Raw genomic sequence first — 16,978 nt, forward strand, 5'->3', positions numbered from 1 at the left:
CGATGACACAAACAGGACCCCAGGATTTCTCTGTTCTGCAGCATCCAGAACCAGCTTCACTTTCAGACTTAAAATAAATCTGATGGAAGAATGGTGAAATATTACAAAGCATGATTACCACTGGTCTTAGATGCTATTTTAACCAGTTGATCAATGCATTTAATTCTGAAGTTCAAGGTTTTCTACAAACCAATGTCTGCCCAGTGGGCTCACACCAGATGCACTTCCCCACCCATCCCACCATGGTCAGTGAAGACACAGCCCTTATGAACAGTCCTGATGTTCCAAAACCCAGAGTGACACTGCTCAGCAGCACTGGCCAGAGCAACATGGGAAATGCTGGACTCTCATTACCCACTGAGAAACATGTGGCTTCCACTTTTTATATTTAAAAAAAAAAAAAAAAAAAAAAAAAGAAGGGCTAGATGATGTTTCCATGCTACACAGAAGGGAATGTGTTTGGATTGTTCACTACCACCCCTGTGAGCTCGAGTTGCCCTCTGGAGATGGGGCACAGGGAGAGAACAGCAGCACAAAGCACCAGCGTTGACCACAGAGCTGATCCACCCTGAGCTCTGAGAGCTCCCCGGCCTCAAACCATCCCCAGGAGTTACCTGCACGGACAAGGAAAGCCCTGGAGACAGGCACAGCTACTGCTGAGTGCCAGGGCCTGCCTCCTGACCTTGCATAACCAGAGGCTCTGGAATGAGCAGCCCACAGGGCTCCCCCAACCAACCACACCGGCCCCACCTGGTGCAGAGAACTCCACAGAACAAGTCAGGCGTGCATTCCTCATTTCTGCCAAAATATTGCTTAGCTCTAGGCTAACAGTTGAAAGATGCTGTTTTCTAGAAGCCATTTAAGCATCTTTTCAAATCCCTGCTGGAACATTTCACTGGCTAAGTAAGTGAAAAAATGTTAACATTAATTAAAAGGACACATTTTTAACTTAAAAGCCCCTGTGAAATAAAGCTTTCCTTCATAATCGAGTTCTAAAACCTGCTGATACAGCAAGTGGGAAATAGTTTGCAGGTTTAGGGACACCCACATAAAGCAGGAAATGCTGCTAATTAATTAAAGCACCTGATTTCACTTAAGTCCAAAGAGTCTTTCGCAAGAGACTGGAAAGCTCTACTATTGAAGTCAATATCACTTAACTTCCTAAAACTATGCCACTTAAATCTCTTTAAGGTGCTTTCTCTAAGTATTAGTGATGTTAAATTGCAGAACATCTTGTACAAATGTAACAGCACGCCCCAGTTCTTCCTATCTGCATCAGTCAGTAAGAGACAAAGGAAAAAAACCTGTGTGTAAGCTCAGCTGAAGAGCCACCAAACTGCATTCCTCAAGCGAAGTCCTGCTCTGCAGAACCAAGGAAGCCTGTCAGCTCACACTAACCACATCTTCTCCAGGGTTACTGATGGACTGTTATTCAGAAGCTTAAAGAACTACAAAGCAGCCTGATCAGTTGTATTTTTTTTTTATTAGGTTTATTATGACTTAGAGTTTCTATTACTCCAGCTGGGTAAACCACATTTGAAAGTAAGTTTAACTGCAGGACTTCAATTTCAGCCAAAATCATTTTTGCATTACTTTATTGTAATATAGATTTAAATTTAACATTTAAAACTTACTTCATTAATAAGCAAGCCAAGCTCAGTAGCTTCAGTGCAGGATGTACTTTATGTAACTGCTGCCACATTCATGTTAGATTGGATGTACATGGAGAAGAGACGTAGGTCAACTCTACGATTCATAGGAGAAAGCAAAAGTAAGCACCATTTTTACCAAACTAAACAGTTCTCAAGTCAGTGTTTCTTACTGAAAAATCAACTTGCTTCTGGCTCCAGGAGCTACAGCTTGGATAACAGCTGAGAGCTATTTCCAGAACATCAATTTTCTACACTGGCACAAGAAATAAGTCTTCAAAGCAACAGGTACTGGATTTTTTTTTATTTATTTTTTTTTTTAAGAGACAACCTGTTTTCCTTGTGTTTACCAGGTGAATACATGCATTTTCGATCAATCTGGCAGAGGTCAAAGAACAAACAACATTTAGTTGGGACTAAATGAAAAACAATCAAAAAGTCGCCAAATATTTAAGGTACAAGCAGAAAAAAAAAAATTAACGCAACCAGTTCAATATCTAAGCCTGCTTTCTTTCAAAGAAAAATGGCACAAATTAAATAAAAAGCCAGACAAATTTAGTTTTAGATGGTACTAGACTGAATTAATGCTTGAAAGCATTAACAAGATTTGTTTCACTGCAAGGAAGGGGAGAAGTAATATGACCAGGCTCTGTGTCTTTGGGCTTAGCCCAGCAGCACTGCTACAGTTCAGTGTGCAGAACTGATACCAACACGGTGTCACCTTTACCACACGTAACAGTAAAGTGTGTTAGAAGTTGCAGAGCATAAGCATCTTACTTGTACAAGCCAGTTAACAAATAAACAGAAGAGCTGAAGAATGGCTCTCACAGGTGTCCTTCCTGTTCAGGACTCCAGACTTTTCTTTAGAACAGAAAAAAAAATCCCTCTGCCAACAGTCTAATAAATACTAACAGATATATTCAGATACCATCTCCAAAATCTTTGTTGAAAATGCAGTCTCCAAATGAAAACTAGCTTTATGCGGTATTAATATCTTACATAAACTAAATCTTATGAATTGTAGTTATAGCAGTAACTGAAATTAATGTATACTGAGCCTTTGAGTGATGTGCACGTTCAGCTACGTAACACAGGTGGGGGTTTGAGCAGTTCTTACCCTTTTGGACAGTTCTTACAGTTGTCCATAAACTACAGAGCCTCTCACTACAGTATTGTGCAACTGCTGACATCTTTAAGGACTCTGATGTAAAGAAATGTGATGGAAGCACCACAAGGCAAGGAAATCATGCTCTCAGTGGAGCACCTTGAATTCAGAGTATCTCACACAGCATTGCTGTCTTGCCTTGACTACAGACACTGCTGAGAGGATACCAGGGCAAAAAGGGGCAAACCTACAGTGAAGTCTGCTTCACACAGGGAAGATAATGCAAGAGATCTGACTCTACAAGCACATAAGCAAAAATCTTGAAGAGCTGTGTATTAACATGGAGCCCAAGGTGCCTTAACTTGGCTGGAAAACACAATTTTTAGTATTGTGAATCCAGCATAGCTACATTTAATCCAAGAATCAGCCTATGCTTCCAGTTAAAGCATGCACACCACCTCACTAAATACCCCTTCCCAACGTGCAGGTTTGGAGCTCTTCATTTTCTCATTCTTCCTGTGTTATCCTTTCCCTAGGCAGAGGCTGAGGCCCTGAAGGCCAGAGCTTCCTGCATCCACATACAGAACCAGTCAGGACACTCCATATAGAGACTGACATATATCCTTCCCCACTCAGAAACGGATTTGCAGCAGATCAGTCTTGATCTCTAGTTCAGTTTTAGATTACGCTCAAGTTACGGCAGCCAGAGTTCAATCCTATGAATGTAAGCTAAACACAAAGAGAAAGCCATTTATCCTTTTCAGTTCACCCTTACGGCATGTTTATCCAGAGTTTTATAATCAACTTCCAGTTTTAAATTATTTTCTTAGCACTTCACAGAACCTGCATGTCACTCCCTCCCGAAGAGGATGGCATTGCACAGAATCTTGTCTAAGTTAGTCCAAGTTTCCATATGTGACCAGAAGTCTTACTTGTTAGAACACACCCCTTTTCCAACTATTCCCCACATTCCCTCTCCTCCCACCCCTCCCCCAGCAATGGGCAATTACTTCACAAGAAATGTAAAATAGGATATGGGTGTACACAAAAACCTACCCTTCACTAATACTGAACAGAAAAGCCTATTTTCCAATTACAGGACATTTTTCTCTAAATTTAGGTCAGCACTGGTGCAGTCTGCACTGTGTATGATTACCACGAGGATAATACCAATAAGTACATATATTTTCTCAAACTGATTTAAAAGCCTATGAAGTTAATCGGGGAAAAGTTTAATATTGCTACTTCAGAGCACTAGAACACACAAAGTGAATCCAATAAAGATCCTTGTATTGATTCAATATTAAGTATTAATCGCATGACCATCATAGCACCTCTTTACATTATCACACAATCACCAGAATTATCAACTGCTTTTAAAACTAAAAAGGGTACAGTCCAATATTTATAACTTGCACACTGTTACTATACAGAAACTAGGTGCATGGTACAGTGCTGCAAAAATGGAAGCCTGCAGTTTTGACAAAGATGCCAAGTCATGTTGTAGACAATTTCAGTCAAACTGGCAATACTGTTTAAGCAAATACTCAAAGCAGGAAATAAAGGACAAAAAAAAGCATTCTATAGCCAAATAAACATCTGAAATTTCCTTTCCCTTTAATAATACAAGTAAGGTCACTTTTAGCCTTGGAACAGATACATGTTCGCCTATGATGATCTTGCTAACTACTACACAATATCTGATGTCCTCTGCTAAGAATATAGTTTAAGAAAGCCGCAGTTACAAGAGGCATCTAATGTAATATCTAAAATTTCCTTTATGGCATTTATTGAATTCGTCTTAAACAGTGAATATGGAAAGATGGCCTCATGTTTCCTTCTCAATAGTACTCTGAGGATCAAGTGGCTTTCAAGCAGCATGGTGGGTTTGAAATTTTTGCAGTTTAGATCATTCTGTTGCGTTTATGAGTTGGTGAGTCTGTAATGACATCGCCACACTGGGCTGAGGTACGCTTTCTAGTTCCACCATTGTCCAAGTGGAGTGCCATTTCTTCTGATATGAAAGTGTTCAAATCAACATCATGGAGTCCATTTCTCCTTCGACTAGCATTGGAGCCACTGCTCACGTGAGTAGGCGAGCCTGGGGTACTTGAGCGAACACTTATACTAGCCATTGCACCACTAAGACCTGGGGAAAGAGAGAAACACCATTAAAGTCACACAGCAAAGAAAGAGCATTCCCCACCTGTGGCAGAAAGGATGACACTTATCTGACTTCTACTTAAAGGCACTTCACCCTACTGTTTGTACCACATTTTTATTTCATGTCCAGACCACGCCTTCTCAGCTTTTAGCCCATGCAGGAATTTAGGGACTGGCAGAACTGCTTTTTATGACATTAAAAGTGAGCTTACACAGCAGGGTGTAGCAGCACACTCTGGCAAACACCAGCTCCATAAGCATGACATGCTATTCAAAACATGTACATACTCAAGAGCAGACTATTTCAATACAAAGGCTTCACACCAGACCAAGAGTTACACAGTCTTACCAAGGAATTTCCAGGTTGAATTGGTTTGGTCTTGTTTTAACACCACCACCCTGCTCCCTTTCACTCCCTCAGCCACTGCAGTTCTCAAAAAAATTTGCTATGACAGATCTGATCCCAAACACTGTCATGGGTACCCTGCAAGTACTTCAGTTTGTGTTCAGATTATTAGTGTTTAATTAAAACTGAAGTTCATTTCTTGGAGAAACAAAGCCATAAAATGAATACCATAAACTTCATACTAATTTAAACTTCATCTTCAGTGATGTTACTATTATACTTTTTGCAAAAGTGAGACATTCCAAAACATAAGTTTACTAAGGGTTGGTACATGCAAGCCTAACTACTCTTCTCAATTTGGAATTCAGGCTGTATTTGTAGATAAACAGGAGCTCAGAGATAAGACAAACATCTTTGCTGTGATAACTCCTTCAAATCTGAGTATTATTAGGAAAGTACAAAAACACCTACTGGCCCTAGAAATAAAACCACCAAAGCAAGAGTCATGCAGGAAGATAAAGAACAGCAGATCTATATCTGCTACTAGATCAGTCCCCAGAAACCTCAATTGAAAGCTAAACTCTAGAACCATCTGCAGCAATGGCAGGTTGATACACAAGCCAGGATGGAACAGACCAACCAATGTCACTCTATTGAACATTTCTATTAAGTGGACATTTAAAGCTTAGAACTTGTAACAGCACAGGGAATACTTTTACACAGGTCAGGTACTATGCAACCAGCAGGAACAGCCACTAATCACTGCTGATTTCTTAGAGCTTTTGCTTACAGCTCTGCTTGGTGTTCAAACACTGCTCAGAAGCACGGCCTGAACTCTGACATGCACCCTGCAGATTTTATTAATATCAAAATCATCTTTCATTCACAATGGCAGAAAGTATTTAAACAGCAGAAGCTGTTTTTGTGAAAAGGTAATTCAGAAACAAGCTTTGTGACAGTACTCTCTGGATTAAGGTCAAGCTGAAATTGAAAACAATTATGAAAAGTTTCTATACATCCACCAAAGAAAGTAAAGCAGCTACTTGATGACATGGATGTATGAGCAAAAAGCCAATTCAGATACCATAACTTGGATAAACTACCAAGGTGCATTAATTTGGGTAGGTAACAAATCACTTCACAATTCAAAGAAAACAGTAGTTTAATTTCAACTGTCATGACATACATTAGAAAAAACATTTATTCATCCTGTACATTTAAACTGGAAAAAAAATCTGACAGTGCACAGAAGGTGACATTATTTCAAATCCAAACTGATTGCAGAGATTCAGCCCACATCACTAGTCCAAACAAAATTGCTTTGAACATGAAAGTTCACTGTTGTTACTTCCACTTAGAGAAAACTATTTACATCACTTTCAGTAGTTTATATCATACAACCCATAACCAAATGGCCAACATACTAAATCAGTTTTATCATGACACCTTTTCATTATGTTTAGTGCCCAAGAAAGAGAAAAGTTATTCCAAATAAACCCCAAAACTGACCTGTGATGTGGAAAGACATTTTTGGCATCACTCAAAAACTACGTTTTTAAGTGAAGCCTTTTCAAGTAACAAGCATTCTTTAAAATAGTAGATACAAAAGTCAGTTAAAAGATGCACCTTTAATATGCTGAAGCATATTCAAAATCAGACTGCCAAGGTTCACAAGCAATGCCCAAAGCAGTCATTAACATCCTAATATTTAAGTAATAATGAATCACTGTACATTTAAATACACAAACAACCTTCAGGAGATAATTAGAAGTTAAAATCTTCAATCAAACTTAGTGTCAAAGGCAGGAGAGTAGTTTTGAATTAATTTCTACAGAGATAGGAATACAAGGATATTGCATCACAGCATGGACTTCGAGGTGCAGTTTAATCTTGCATCTCATACAGGTATTTAGTACCAGTAAGAGCAATTACTGAGTATGTAACAGACTGGGTGACAACCTGGTATCAGTTACTGGCAGTTAACATATGACACAGCACTGCACACCAACCAGGACAGCAGAACTGCCAAATGAAACATTTAGACCACAGTTTAGGATTGGGTAATTGAGCCAATATGGAAGAGTCAAAGCAAACTCAAAGCATGTGCTCAAATATCAAGATGCCATTTCATGGAAGCAACATCTCTGAAAACAATCTGCAATGCTCAAAAGATCTACTTTTTGTCAACAGAGAAGACATCTGCCCACAGTTGCTTTCTTTCTTGGGAAGTTGTTGCAATGCAGAGAAAGTCTCAGAGAACCCATTTACTGTGAGTTATTCCGAGTTTAAGCTTTCAGTGGACTCGGAGCTCTTCCCAAAGCATTTCACCACTTAAAGCAGTAAAGCAAACAGTAACTGACACTAGGGAGTAGTAAGATGACATGACCGTCAGCAAACACCATTTCACAACCCAAATTTCCGTGATTAACAAGACCCAGTCACAGGCACATCAATTTTGTCTACACTAGAGGACGGAGATCCAAACAGCTGCTGAAGTGTCTTTACTTCTTTCCCAGTCTCATGACCACCTCTGAAGTCTCCCACTCCTTTCTCCCAGGGACATCTCCCTTATTACCAGAGGCCTTTAAGAAAGCACACATGGCTCTTACCCCCTTTTTAAATTTGAAAGGACTGAAGTGGAGGGCATATCTGAAATGTTTTGCAGTACTTATTACATTCTCATTCCTGTCATAACTTTCAGTCATCAACAATGTGACATTTTGTAGCCAGTTAATTTTACAAAATACTCATACCTGCAGCTATATTGTAAAGGCATTTATTATAGTTCTATTGAAAAGAGCTGCAGTATAGTAAGAATTGTGACCAATACTAGCTAATTTATAACAGTACTCTCCAAAGCTATCAAATGATTAGAATGCTTGGCTAAAAGTATGTTTCATGGAGTATGAAATACTTAAAACTGTCAAAATTAGCAAGTTTATCAACAGTGGCCTTACAACCTGTAAATGCTGTTTCATCTGCACCATAACCATGTCCATGAGTGAGTTATTCAGGTCACTACCACAGCATAATATACTGGGTAACCACTGCTCAGTATAGTAATAATATTGTTTTCCAGAAGTTTTAATCAGGAAGTATCAAAAGTATTCACGCTTAGATAAGTGTGACTAAAGCAGGAATTAGTTAATAACCCCAGATAAATACAAAATGGCATGCAGAGAGATCCTTGTCACTCCCCTATGTCATACCCACCCTTTCACAGTACTGCTCAAAGAGCAAGTTTTAGCAGCACATACCAGTGCACAATTCCATCACAGCTATATATACACACAACCTTTAAATTACACTATGTCAAACCAAGCTGAACTCTGCTCTCCCATCCCCTCTTCTACCAACTGCTGCTTCTATATTCTGCTAAGTGCTCATGTTTTAAACTACAGTTTAGTATTCTGAGAAGCAAATACGAAGGCCTGGTGGAAAATCAGGCTTTTAAGGGGCCAAGCCACACACTTCTACATGCAAGTGCTCCCCCTGCCCAAAGAGAGTGAATCACATGAATGATAGACATCAACATTAAAGCTGAGGAGAGAAAGAACTAACACTCCCTCACTGAACTGTCACCCTAATTTTTTCCCTAATTCACTCATATTTTGGCTAAGTCTAATGCAGTTCAGCATTGCCTTTCCAAGTTTGCTTCTTCCCCCTCCTCACATCATAACATTTTCTCACATTATGGTGAGAGAATGGGCTGTGAACGTGGAGCACATCCCACGTTAAAGGACCAAAGTATCACTTCAAACATGGGCTGTGCACAGCCACCAGCACCACAAGACTGGGTATGTTACAGCCAGGCACAAAGGCAGCTTTTGGGAGTCTTATGACTATTAGCTCAGATTGAAGTAATTCTGTCCTTTGAAACCCATCTCTTACAGAACTGGGTATGTCAATACACATCCAGGGAGCAGGTGAAGATACATCCATACCTTCACTGACTGCAGTGACAGTTCAGGGACTGCTGAAGTTAAAAACCCAACTTTATATTTGAGGTATTTATCTCCTACTGCCACATCTTAAAACGTCAAGCATCAGATGTGTAGTTCTTGAAGTTACTTGGCACTTCAGAGTAAAACATGTATCACCTTGAACTAACTACTCAGCTTTTCTTAAAGGCTTTAACTTCTTTTCAAGTATTCACAGTTCCAAGTTTCCAGCCACATTTTATTTCAAAGATTGCCCGTCAGCACACTAATAATGGAAAGCTGATATTAAGGGCAAAGATTTTGTTTACCAGAATTTACTCTCTCAAGAGGTTTCTTAGTTCCAAAAACTCATTCTCAAGTACCCTGAAGTTACACTAAAGATTTCAGTGCAACAGCACTGGAGCTGAAAGAGAAGTGAGAACCCATACCCCTTTAACATCTTCCTAGTTTTTTGTCATGATAATTTTGCTTTTAGCTACCATAAAAGGCTTGAAAGTAGAACAGTAGAGAAGAACAAGTTTCCTTGTAGTACAAAGATTACAAGGTAAGCAAGGTGAGTGTGATAACCAGTATCACAAGATTAAATTCTGGGTTCAAAATCCCTAGCTTTTGTCAACAAAGTTGTTAACTGCCTTGCAGAGCTATAATATGGGTCAGAGGTAACAGGGTTGGAGACAGAAGAGGCAAGGCTAAAAATCCAATTTTAACACATTTCAGATGCAGCATACAGTTTAAAGAGTGCACTGATATCTAAAGGATACTCTTCTCTGAAGTTTTAGTCTAGGGTACATATCTAGAATTGTGTTTGATGTTCCAGGAAATATTAAATTATTAACTACTTCATTACCACAGCTTCTGTCAAAGTTTTCAGATGTGCTTATGATGGATTTAGGAGTTACATGATCAAAAAAAGAGGGATTTTCCCCCATCAAAGAGGATGGCCAGAAAGTTATAATGCCATGGTCTTTAGATGTATATTTGTACCTAGTTCTGAGAAGTCAATACCCCAACTCTGCTTCCACAGTGCACCACTTGGTGCATAGATCATAGATCATTCATATCTACCCCTGCTTCACTAAAAGAGGGCTGAGAGCAGCAAAGTTTTAGCATTATTCCTCAAATCTAATTCAGCCTATTCACATCACTAATGAAGAAACAGTCCATTCCCACCAGGAAGCCTACCAGCACAAAACAAAGCCTCACTCTTTCACATGCCAGTCAAAAACTCCCCTCAAAACCTTAGTCCTGAACACTTGCCTGGACTGCTACTCACCATCATCAGGTTCTCATGTTCCCTCACAATACCCAGAAGCAGCAAAGCACTTTTGAACAGCCTGACAAATAGGAAGATAAGCACAGCCCTACACACAGCTGAAGATCTTTCACAGGATTCAAAATCAAAACCCAGCTTTGAGAAGCCCTACAATAAATGGGAAATGAGTTTGGGAGATGGCGTAATCACAACTTCCTTAATGTTAAAGAGAAGAGGGGGAGAAGCTGGAGGAATGCAGACATTGTAGGCAATAACCTAAAAACAGCTATGAGGCCAAACAAGCCTAGTCACTAAAGGATTAGCACAAAAGCATTTGTGTCAAGGACCAGATTGTAACTGATATCAGGAGAACCTAATCCAGAAGGAGACTGACATGTAATCTTGTCAACCAGCTGATGAAGGGGAAGAGGGCATTTCTAGTCCCTGCAGTGCCAGTACAGAGCACAGAACTTCCTCATGACCCTGTATCAGGTTATGAAATATGGACAACTTTATATATCATGGTTCAGATTCCCATGCTACATAGAGAAGTGGCTTCCATAAATCACTTCTGTACAAAGCAGATGCTAGGAAACAGTACATGGACACAAAGAGAGCCATGTTACCAATGAAAATGCCTCTGAGTTTACTCTGCTTGAGCCCCCACTGTGCTGAAGTGAGTCTTGCTAAGCTTACTCTCAACTTAGAGTGAGCCTTTGTAGTTAGATCCAACTGCACACCTGATTCAACTAGTTCAGAAAACTTTTTTTTTTTTAAAAAGGTGGCTTATCACAGTGAGAGCCGAGAGCCAGCTTCTGCAGTTGTTCTCATGAAAACAACTTTACCTACTGAACAGGCAATAGTGGTGCACAGAGTTCTCTAGCCAGCTTCCAATATGCAAAGGAAAACCACCAAAACTGACATGACTGGGTGGAAGCATGCTCGGTTTAAATGGCAACAGAGCAGCCAAAAATACCAGGATTAGGCTGACACCTAGACACTAACAGTGTCTGGCTTATGTATCTTGAAAAACCACCACAGCATAGCAGAAGCAAAGACTGCACTTTCAGGAATCCACTCTAATTAACTTATTAATTCTCCCCCCCACTGAGAATATCGACACAGTAAAAGTTTCATTAGGTTGCACTTCTAGATGCTCCATGTGGTCTAGACAGCTTGATATGATTTGTACCTAAAGATATCTGCTACCCTTTGGAATTTTAAAAGGCACAAAAAGCCGCAGGTTAACTGCCTCATTTCAGCAGTCTATCACTTGCTAAGTAACAGTCCAGTTCACAATAAGCTACTGAATATTCATATCTGGAAAGACAAGAGATACACCACCAACCTTGTTAGTGATGGCAAGGAAGGAAATTCAGTTTGACTGGAAGACACTTAATCTGAAAGTGAGCTAGAACAATGTTCTGAACAGGAGTCACTGATTGCAACAATGTGCAAGTGAAATACCCTTTCCAGGGCACTTTAAGTAGAATGTTGAACCTTATTATCCAGGGCATAACAAAGGGACTAGAGTGAGCTAGAGGTAGAAGCCTCACACATCAAATTCCCTCCCTAAGCCCCCCAAAATTTGCTAGTAGTCAAATCTTAATATGTAACTCATTACTACCACAGTACTACCATTTTCCAAGAATTCTGTTTACTTTAGCATTGGTATGAATGTCAAGTCTCTCCATGCTTCAAAAACACTACCGAGAGTTGATACTTAACTGGTGAGTTCACAGCTGTGGAATATTACAGATCCAAACTTCATTTTTATTCAATGCTTTTTCCTCATTCCAAATATTTGGCTATGCCTTATACACCTAAAAAACTCCCACAGGGAATGAAGGAGATACCTTCAGCTGGAACACCAGGTACATGACACGTTACGATCTGCCAAGAGCCAGACATGCTTTAAGAGCCCCCACCCAAATTTAACCAAGTAGTATTGAAAAAATGACTGTTACCATGCAGAGCTATGGCTTCACGGAAGGGTTGCAAATCAGTCTCTACAGATGAGCTAGTTTCTGTTGAAGTAGCTCGGTTAGGGGATACTACAGTCAGTCTTGGGGGAGCTCTAGAATTTCTTGGAGGAGGAACTTTTCCACATAGGAAGCTGATCAAGTCTTCTCTTCGAATAGTTCTTCTGCGCTTTTTAACCCAAGCTAACACATCCTTGTTCCGCCGCTGATAGCCAATCTGAATTCCTAAATCAAAGCTTCGCTGGTGGGCATCCACACTTTCTGCAAGAAGACAGAGAAAAGGTCTCTCAGTGTGTTACAGACAGCAATACACAGCACGGCACATCACTGGTGTCGCTTCCTGTCAGCCACTGGAAGGGAGGAGTATGGACACATTTGACAGGTCCCCGTAAGGCAGTGCCAGGTTAGTAAATCAACTGGCACAGGAGCCACATTAAACCTAAACAGAACATGAGGAGTCACAAAGTCAACAGCAACTCCAGCACCACTTTAATAGCATTTACTATATTTCAGGTCAACACTGCAGCACTGTTTATTAACATTAAAAACACACAACTTGTCAGTCTGAGGAAGGTACTTAAACCAACAAACAACACAGACTTAGATGCTCCTGAAGTGCATCAATAGAGACAGGAAACCTCCACATAAAACAAGGAATAACTGCTTTTCTTTATTCTGATAGGGGAGGAATTGTCAGAAAACTCAAGACTTCTTCAGAGGTCTTGTAGTTTCAGCTGACCTTCAGTTGCAGAGGCAATTCATAGCCCATAGTTTTGAAACCAGTTAGAACACAAGTGTCCCCAAGGTCTTTCAGTTAGGTAAACCATTTACAAAGGAAGGCTGAGAAAGTTTCCTTCCCCATTTAAGATCCCATTGCAATTTTGATATACAAAAAGCTTTAAACACACTCTTTGCAGTAATTGCTACTGCAAAACGCAATTTCATTCTCTGTTGATTTAGTCACCTGTGCACATCAGCTATAACTGTGCCTCTAAAAGACTTAAATGTCATGTATTAAGTTGATTTCAAACTTCAGGAAGTATATTTCTGGCTACCAGTTTGAGTAAGTTTCAGACCACAGTAACAGGTGGGACAAATCCTGTTTGCTACACAATTACACTCATCTTGTTTGTCATAGGTTTGCTATCAGAGCTTTGCCAACAGCTATTTCAGTTTCATGAAAATTACTGTTATGGTGCTCTTGCTCCATTACAAGGCATCAACATATCCACTCCAACTTTGTTTACTTGATTTCTACAGAATTTTTTAAAATATGGCACAGCTGATTAAAACAGCTTTTTATACTCTTGCTTTACTAATGAAGTCCAACATAAGAGCCATTTTCCCAGAACATTAAGGTGTTTCCTTAAGAACAGCTGTCCCAAGATATTGGTTTACAGGCAAACAGTGACATACACATCTAATCAAGCTTTCTCACACTCAAAAACCCAAAGAGAATCACTGTTAAATGCTATTCCTAGGGTTGTATTCTAAAGGCACCCCTGCATGGTCCATAAAAGACAGCACTGAAATCTATACTGTCAAAGAGCAGCACTTCAAACCTAACACAAGCTACCAAAACAGAAAAACATCTCAAACTCAGCAGAGTTAAATCGTGGGGCTTTTGGAATATAAGCTGTACAGGTACACATAAAGGACACTTAACATGTTACTACTTTTGCACTCTAAGAACATTTTGCCTATACTGCTTTGTAATCTGAAGGCTTTATTTCCAAATGCTAATTCCTGAGAAAGCAATGGCAACATGACAGATTATTCCTCCTGCCATTTTATACTCCACAGCAGCTTAGACTCCAATACACTGGCAGTAAAAGCTACCCAAACACTTTGGAGCCAATTTAGATGCTGATAATATTCCTCTAATCACTTCCTGAAATACCAGGAGAGTCCTTCTGGGGCCAGGAGCCCGACTTTACGTCAATAACCTGCTTTCTTTGTGTATGAGAATGCTTTCCAAAGTGCCAACTGTGAACTAGGTATGAGGTCAAATACAGTGACTGCTGAGGTAGCCTAGAGAAATTTCAAGCCTCATTACCCTGGGAGAGATTAGATTTTTATGGTAAAAGCTACAACTACTTTGTTTACAAAGTTACACTGGCAAAGCCTCAAGTTGCGCATGTCCTGAAACTACTGTGTCAAAACCAACATTTAGAAAACAGACTTTTTAAAATAAAAATAAATTGTAGGCTCAGAATTCTTATTACAATATATACCTAAAACTTTCACTGTGGCCTTAAGCTCTAAATTCTACATCACAAGCCATACCTTCACTTCTTTAGTGCAATCTGGAAGACAATCAAGTATCTTTAATGTGGCCTGTCACCAGAACTAATCAGAAATTCATGACCTAAGACCATCAGTGTGGTCTGATATTAAACTTCTAAATTATTTTCAGAAAAAAAATGCTGACATCCAAGACATCATGGCATTCTCATTATGCACAATTCCTCGGGTTGCTCTTGATAAAAGGATGATGCCTCAAAAATCTGAACATTTATTGGATCAGAAACCAGCTGACAAGGCAAGAGGCCATTTGTGGTGTTCAGTTCACCACCCCAAATACTTCTCCAGTGTTTCACAGAGTCCTCCAAAACACAGGCATTACCGAGAATGTGAAAAATACGAGATTTTAAGACCTTCACTAGGTAAAGCAAATTCACATTAAGAGACTTGCCCACTATGCCAGTGTTCAGCTGGTTCTACCATGATCTCACCAAATTTCTACCCACTTGCAAGTTAACTGAAAATTGAAATATGGCAGCTCTGACGAACTGAGGTACTTCAGCACCTAAAGATCTGTTTCAGGTACTGCTTTTTGAAGTATTACATTACACCTGACAAGACAGCTTCCTACTTAAATTCTAGTTTCCCTGATCACCACATACATATACATATCCTTCAGTTAATCACATCATTGTCAAAAAACCCAGGGTTCCTTTTGCCTAGAGCACAAGTAACCAAATGTTTTAAACCAGAAATAAACAGCCCAAGTCTTCACAGTAAAGATGCTGTAAGGCAGAGCAAGCTATTGGTAAAGACAGACTGTAATTATTCCAATTTATTAACACTACCTGCTGCCTTTTCAGCACCATTCTCAGATGACTGATGTCCCTGACCATGTTCTAGTGACCCACTCCCTCGGGCAGCACCTCCCCTGCTCTGTGAGGTGCTGCCCCTTTACAGGAGCTCACGCACACACACACAGCACTCAGAAGCACTTTCTGCAGGAGTCAAGTCTCTGGCAGTGAGGGTTATGCACCTACATTTCCTCCCTGCTCTGTCCCACATCCCTCAGAAAGCTGATCACCCATCACAAGCACGTTAAGTTCAACTGCTTAAAGCAAATCCAAAATGGGAAAACTGGAAGCAAATGAAGGAACACGCAGGTAGAAGCACAGATAACACTGTACAGATCAAGAAAAAAAAAAACATGACTCACAAGAAAAAACAAAATCAAACTACAAGACAGAAAAACAACCATTTGGAACTTTAAAGCGTTTTTCTTTCTTGGAATGGAAGGCAGTAACAATGGGAACCACACTGTGCCAACTTAAGCCTTCACTGACATATATCATTTTGGTACAATCTTTTAAACAAACTAAAAACCACTGAATGATCCTTCCTGCAGACAAACATTCCTGTGACAACCCAAGGAACTGCAGAGTTCAGAAACACACAGTAAAACAGCACAAAAAGCACAGCCACATGCAGACCAGACTCGTATCAAAGTTCTGGCTAACACTGCTTTCTTAGAGCCACCCTGGACACAGTCATAATGACATTCTAGTGCTTAAAATAAACTGGGAGGCTTACTTAAGAAGCCTCACTGCCACAAGAAGATAAAACTTTCCTGTCATATAACATCTATGCAGAATTTTACAAACGCTAAACCCAACATGCTTCACCATAAAATACAGGTTTTCTACTGACATCCCAACATCTAATGCGCCGTGAAACACAAAATGTAGGGAATTTAAGTACTACTTAATAAGCCATTGCACGCTTCTCTTGAATTCACGAGTGACAGACACACATTAAAAACCACCTTTTTCAAGGGTCTCGAGGTAAAACAGGTTTTAAGTTCATTAGTCACTGACATGAGGCAACAGAAAAGATTCAGCTACCGTCAGCTAAAGTGGCCCAGGGAAAACTTGCAAGATTCAGGAAGCAGTCTCGGGTTAGATTTTATCAGGGTGAATAAGAGACATTAACAGGCCCTGCTTATGAGTAAGCCGGGGCAGGAGGCTCTGCGGGGAGGGCTGCCGGGGCAGCGGGGCGGGGGGGGCAGCCCCTTACCTTTGTAGAGGTTGGTGACCGCAGTGGCGGCGTTCTGGAAGGGGACCCAGAGGGAGAGCCCCGGCTGCTGGCACACCCGGTCTGCAGGGAGGGAAGGACACACGCTGTTTATTTTGGAGCACCAGCTCCGAACGGCCATGTTAGGTTTCGCCATTTTGTTCCACCTTCCGGCGGCAGCCCCGGATCGGGGCCGAGCGGCGCCGGGGCGGGCGGGGGGCGGCCC

The 16,978-nt window shown here is 40.4% G+C and overlaps 1 protein-coding gene across 1 annotated transcript; it reads right to left on the reverse strand.

The window, feature by feature from the left end:
• Positions 1–1,484: 1,484 nt before the first annotated feature.
• Positions 1,485–16,947, reverse strand: CUNH16orf72 (chromosome unknown C16orf72 homolog). Its single transcript, XM_027654934.1, has 3 exons — positions 16,756–16,947; positions 12,424–12,699; positions 1,485–4,903 (listed from the first exon to the last, which is right to left on the reverse strand). The coding sequence occupies exons 1-3, from the start codon at positions 16,907–16,909 to the stop codon at positions 4,659–4,661; spliced, it is 675 nt and encodes a 224-aa protein (XP_027510735.1). The 5' UTR covers positions 16,910–16,947; the 3' UTR covers positions 1,485–4,658.
• Between the last annotated feature and the right edge of the window lie 31 nt (positions 16,948–16,978).

Source organism: Corapipo altera, unplaced genomic scaffold (genome assembly GCF_003945725.1).
Source record: "Corapipo altera isolate COAL_440 unplaced genomic scaffold, ASM394572v1 98, whole genome shotgun sequence".
Taxonomy (NCBI): domain Eukaryota; kingdom Metazoa; phylum Chordata; class Aves; order Passeriformes; family Pipridae; genus Corapipo; species Corapipo altera.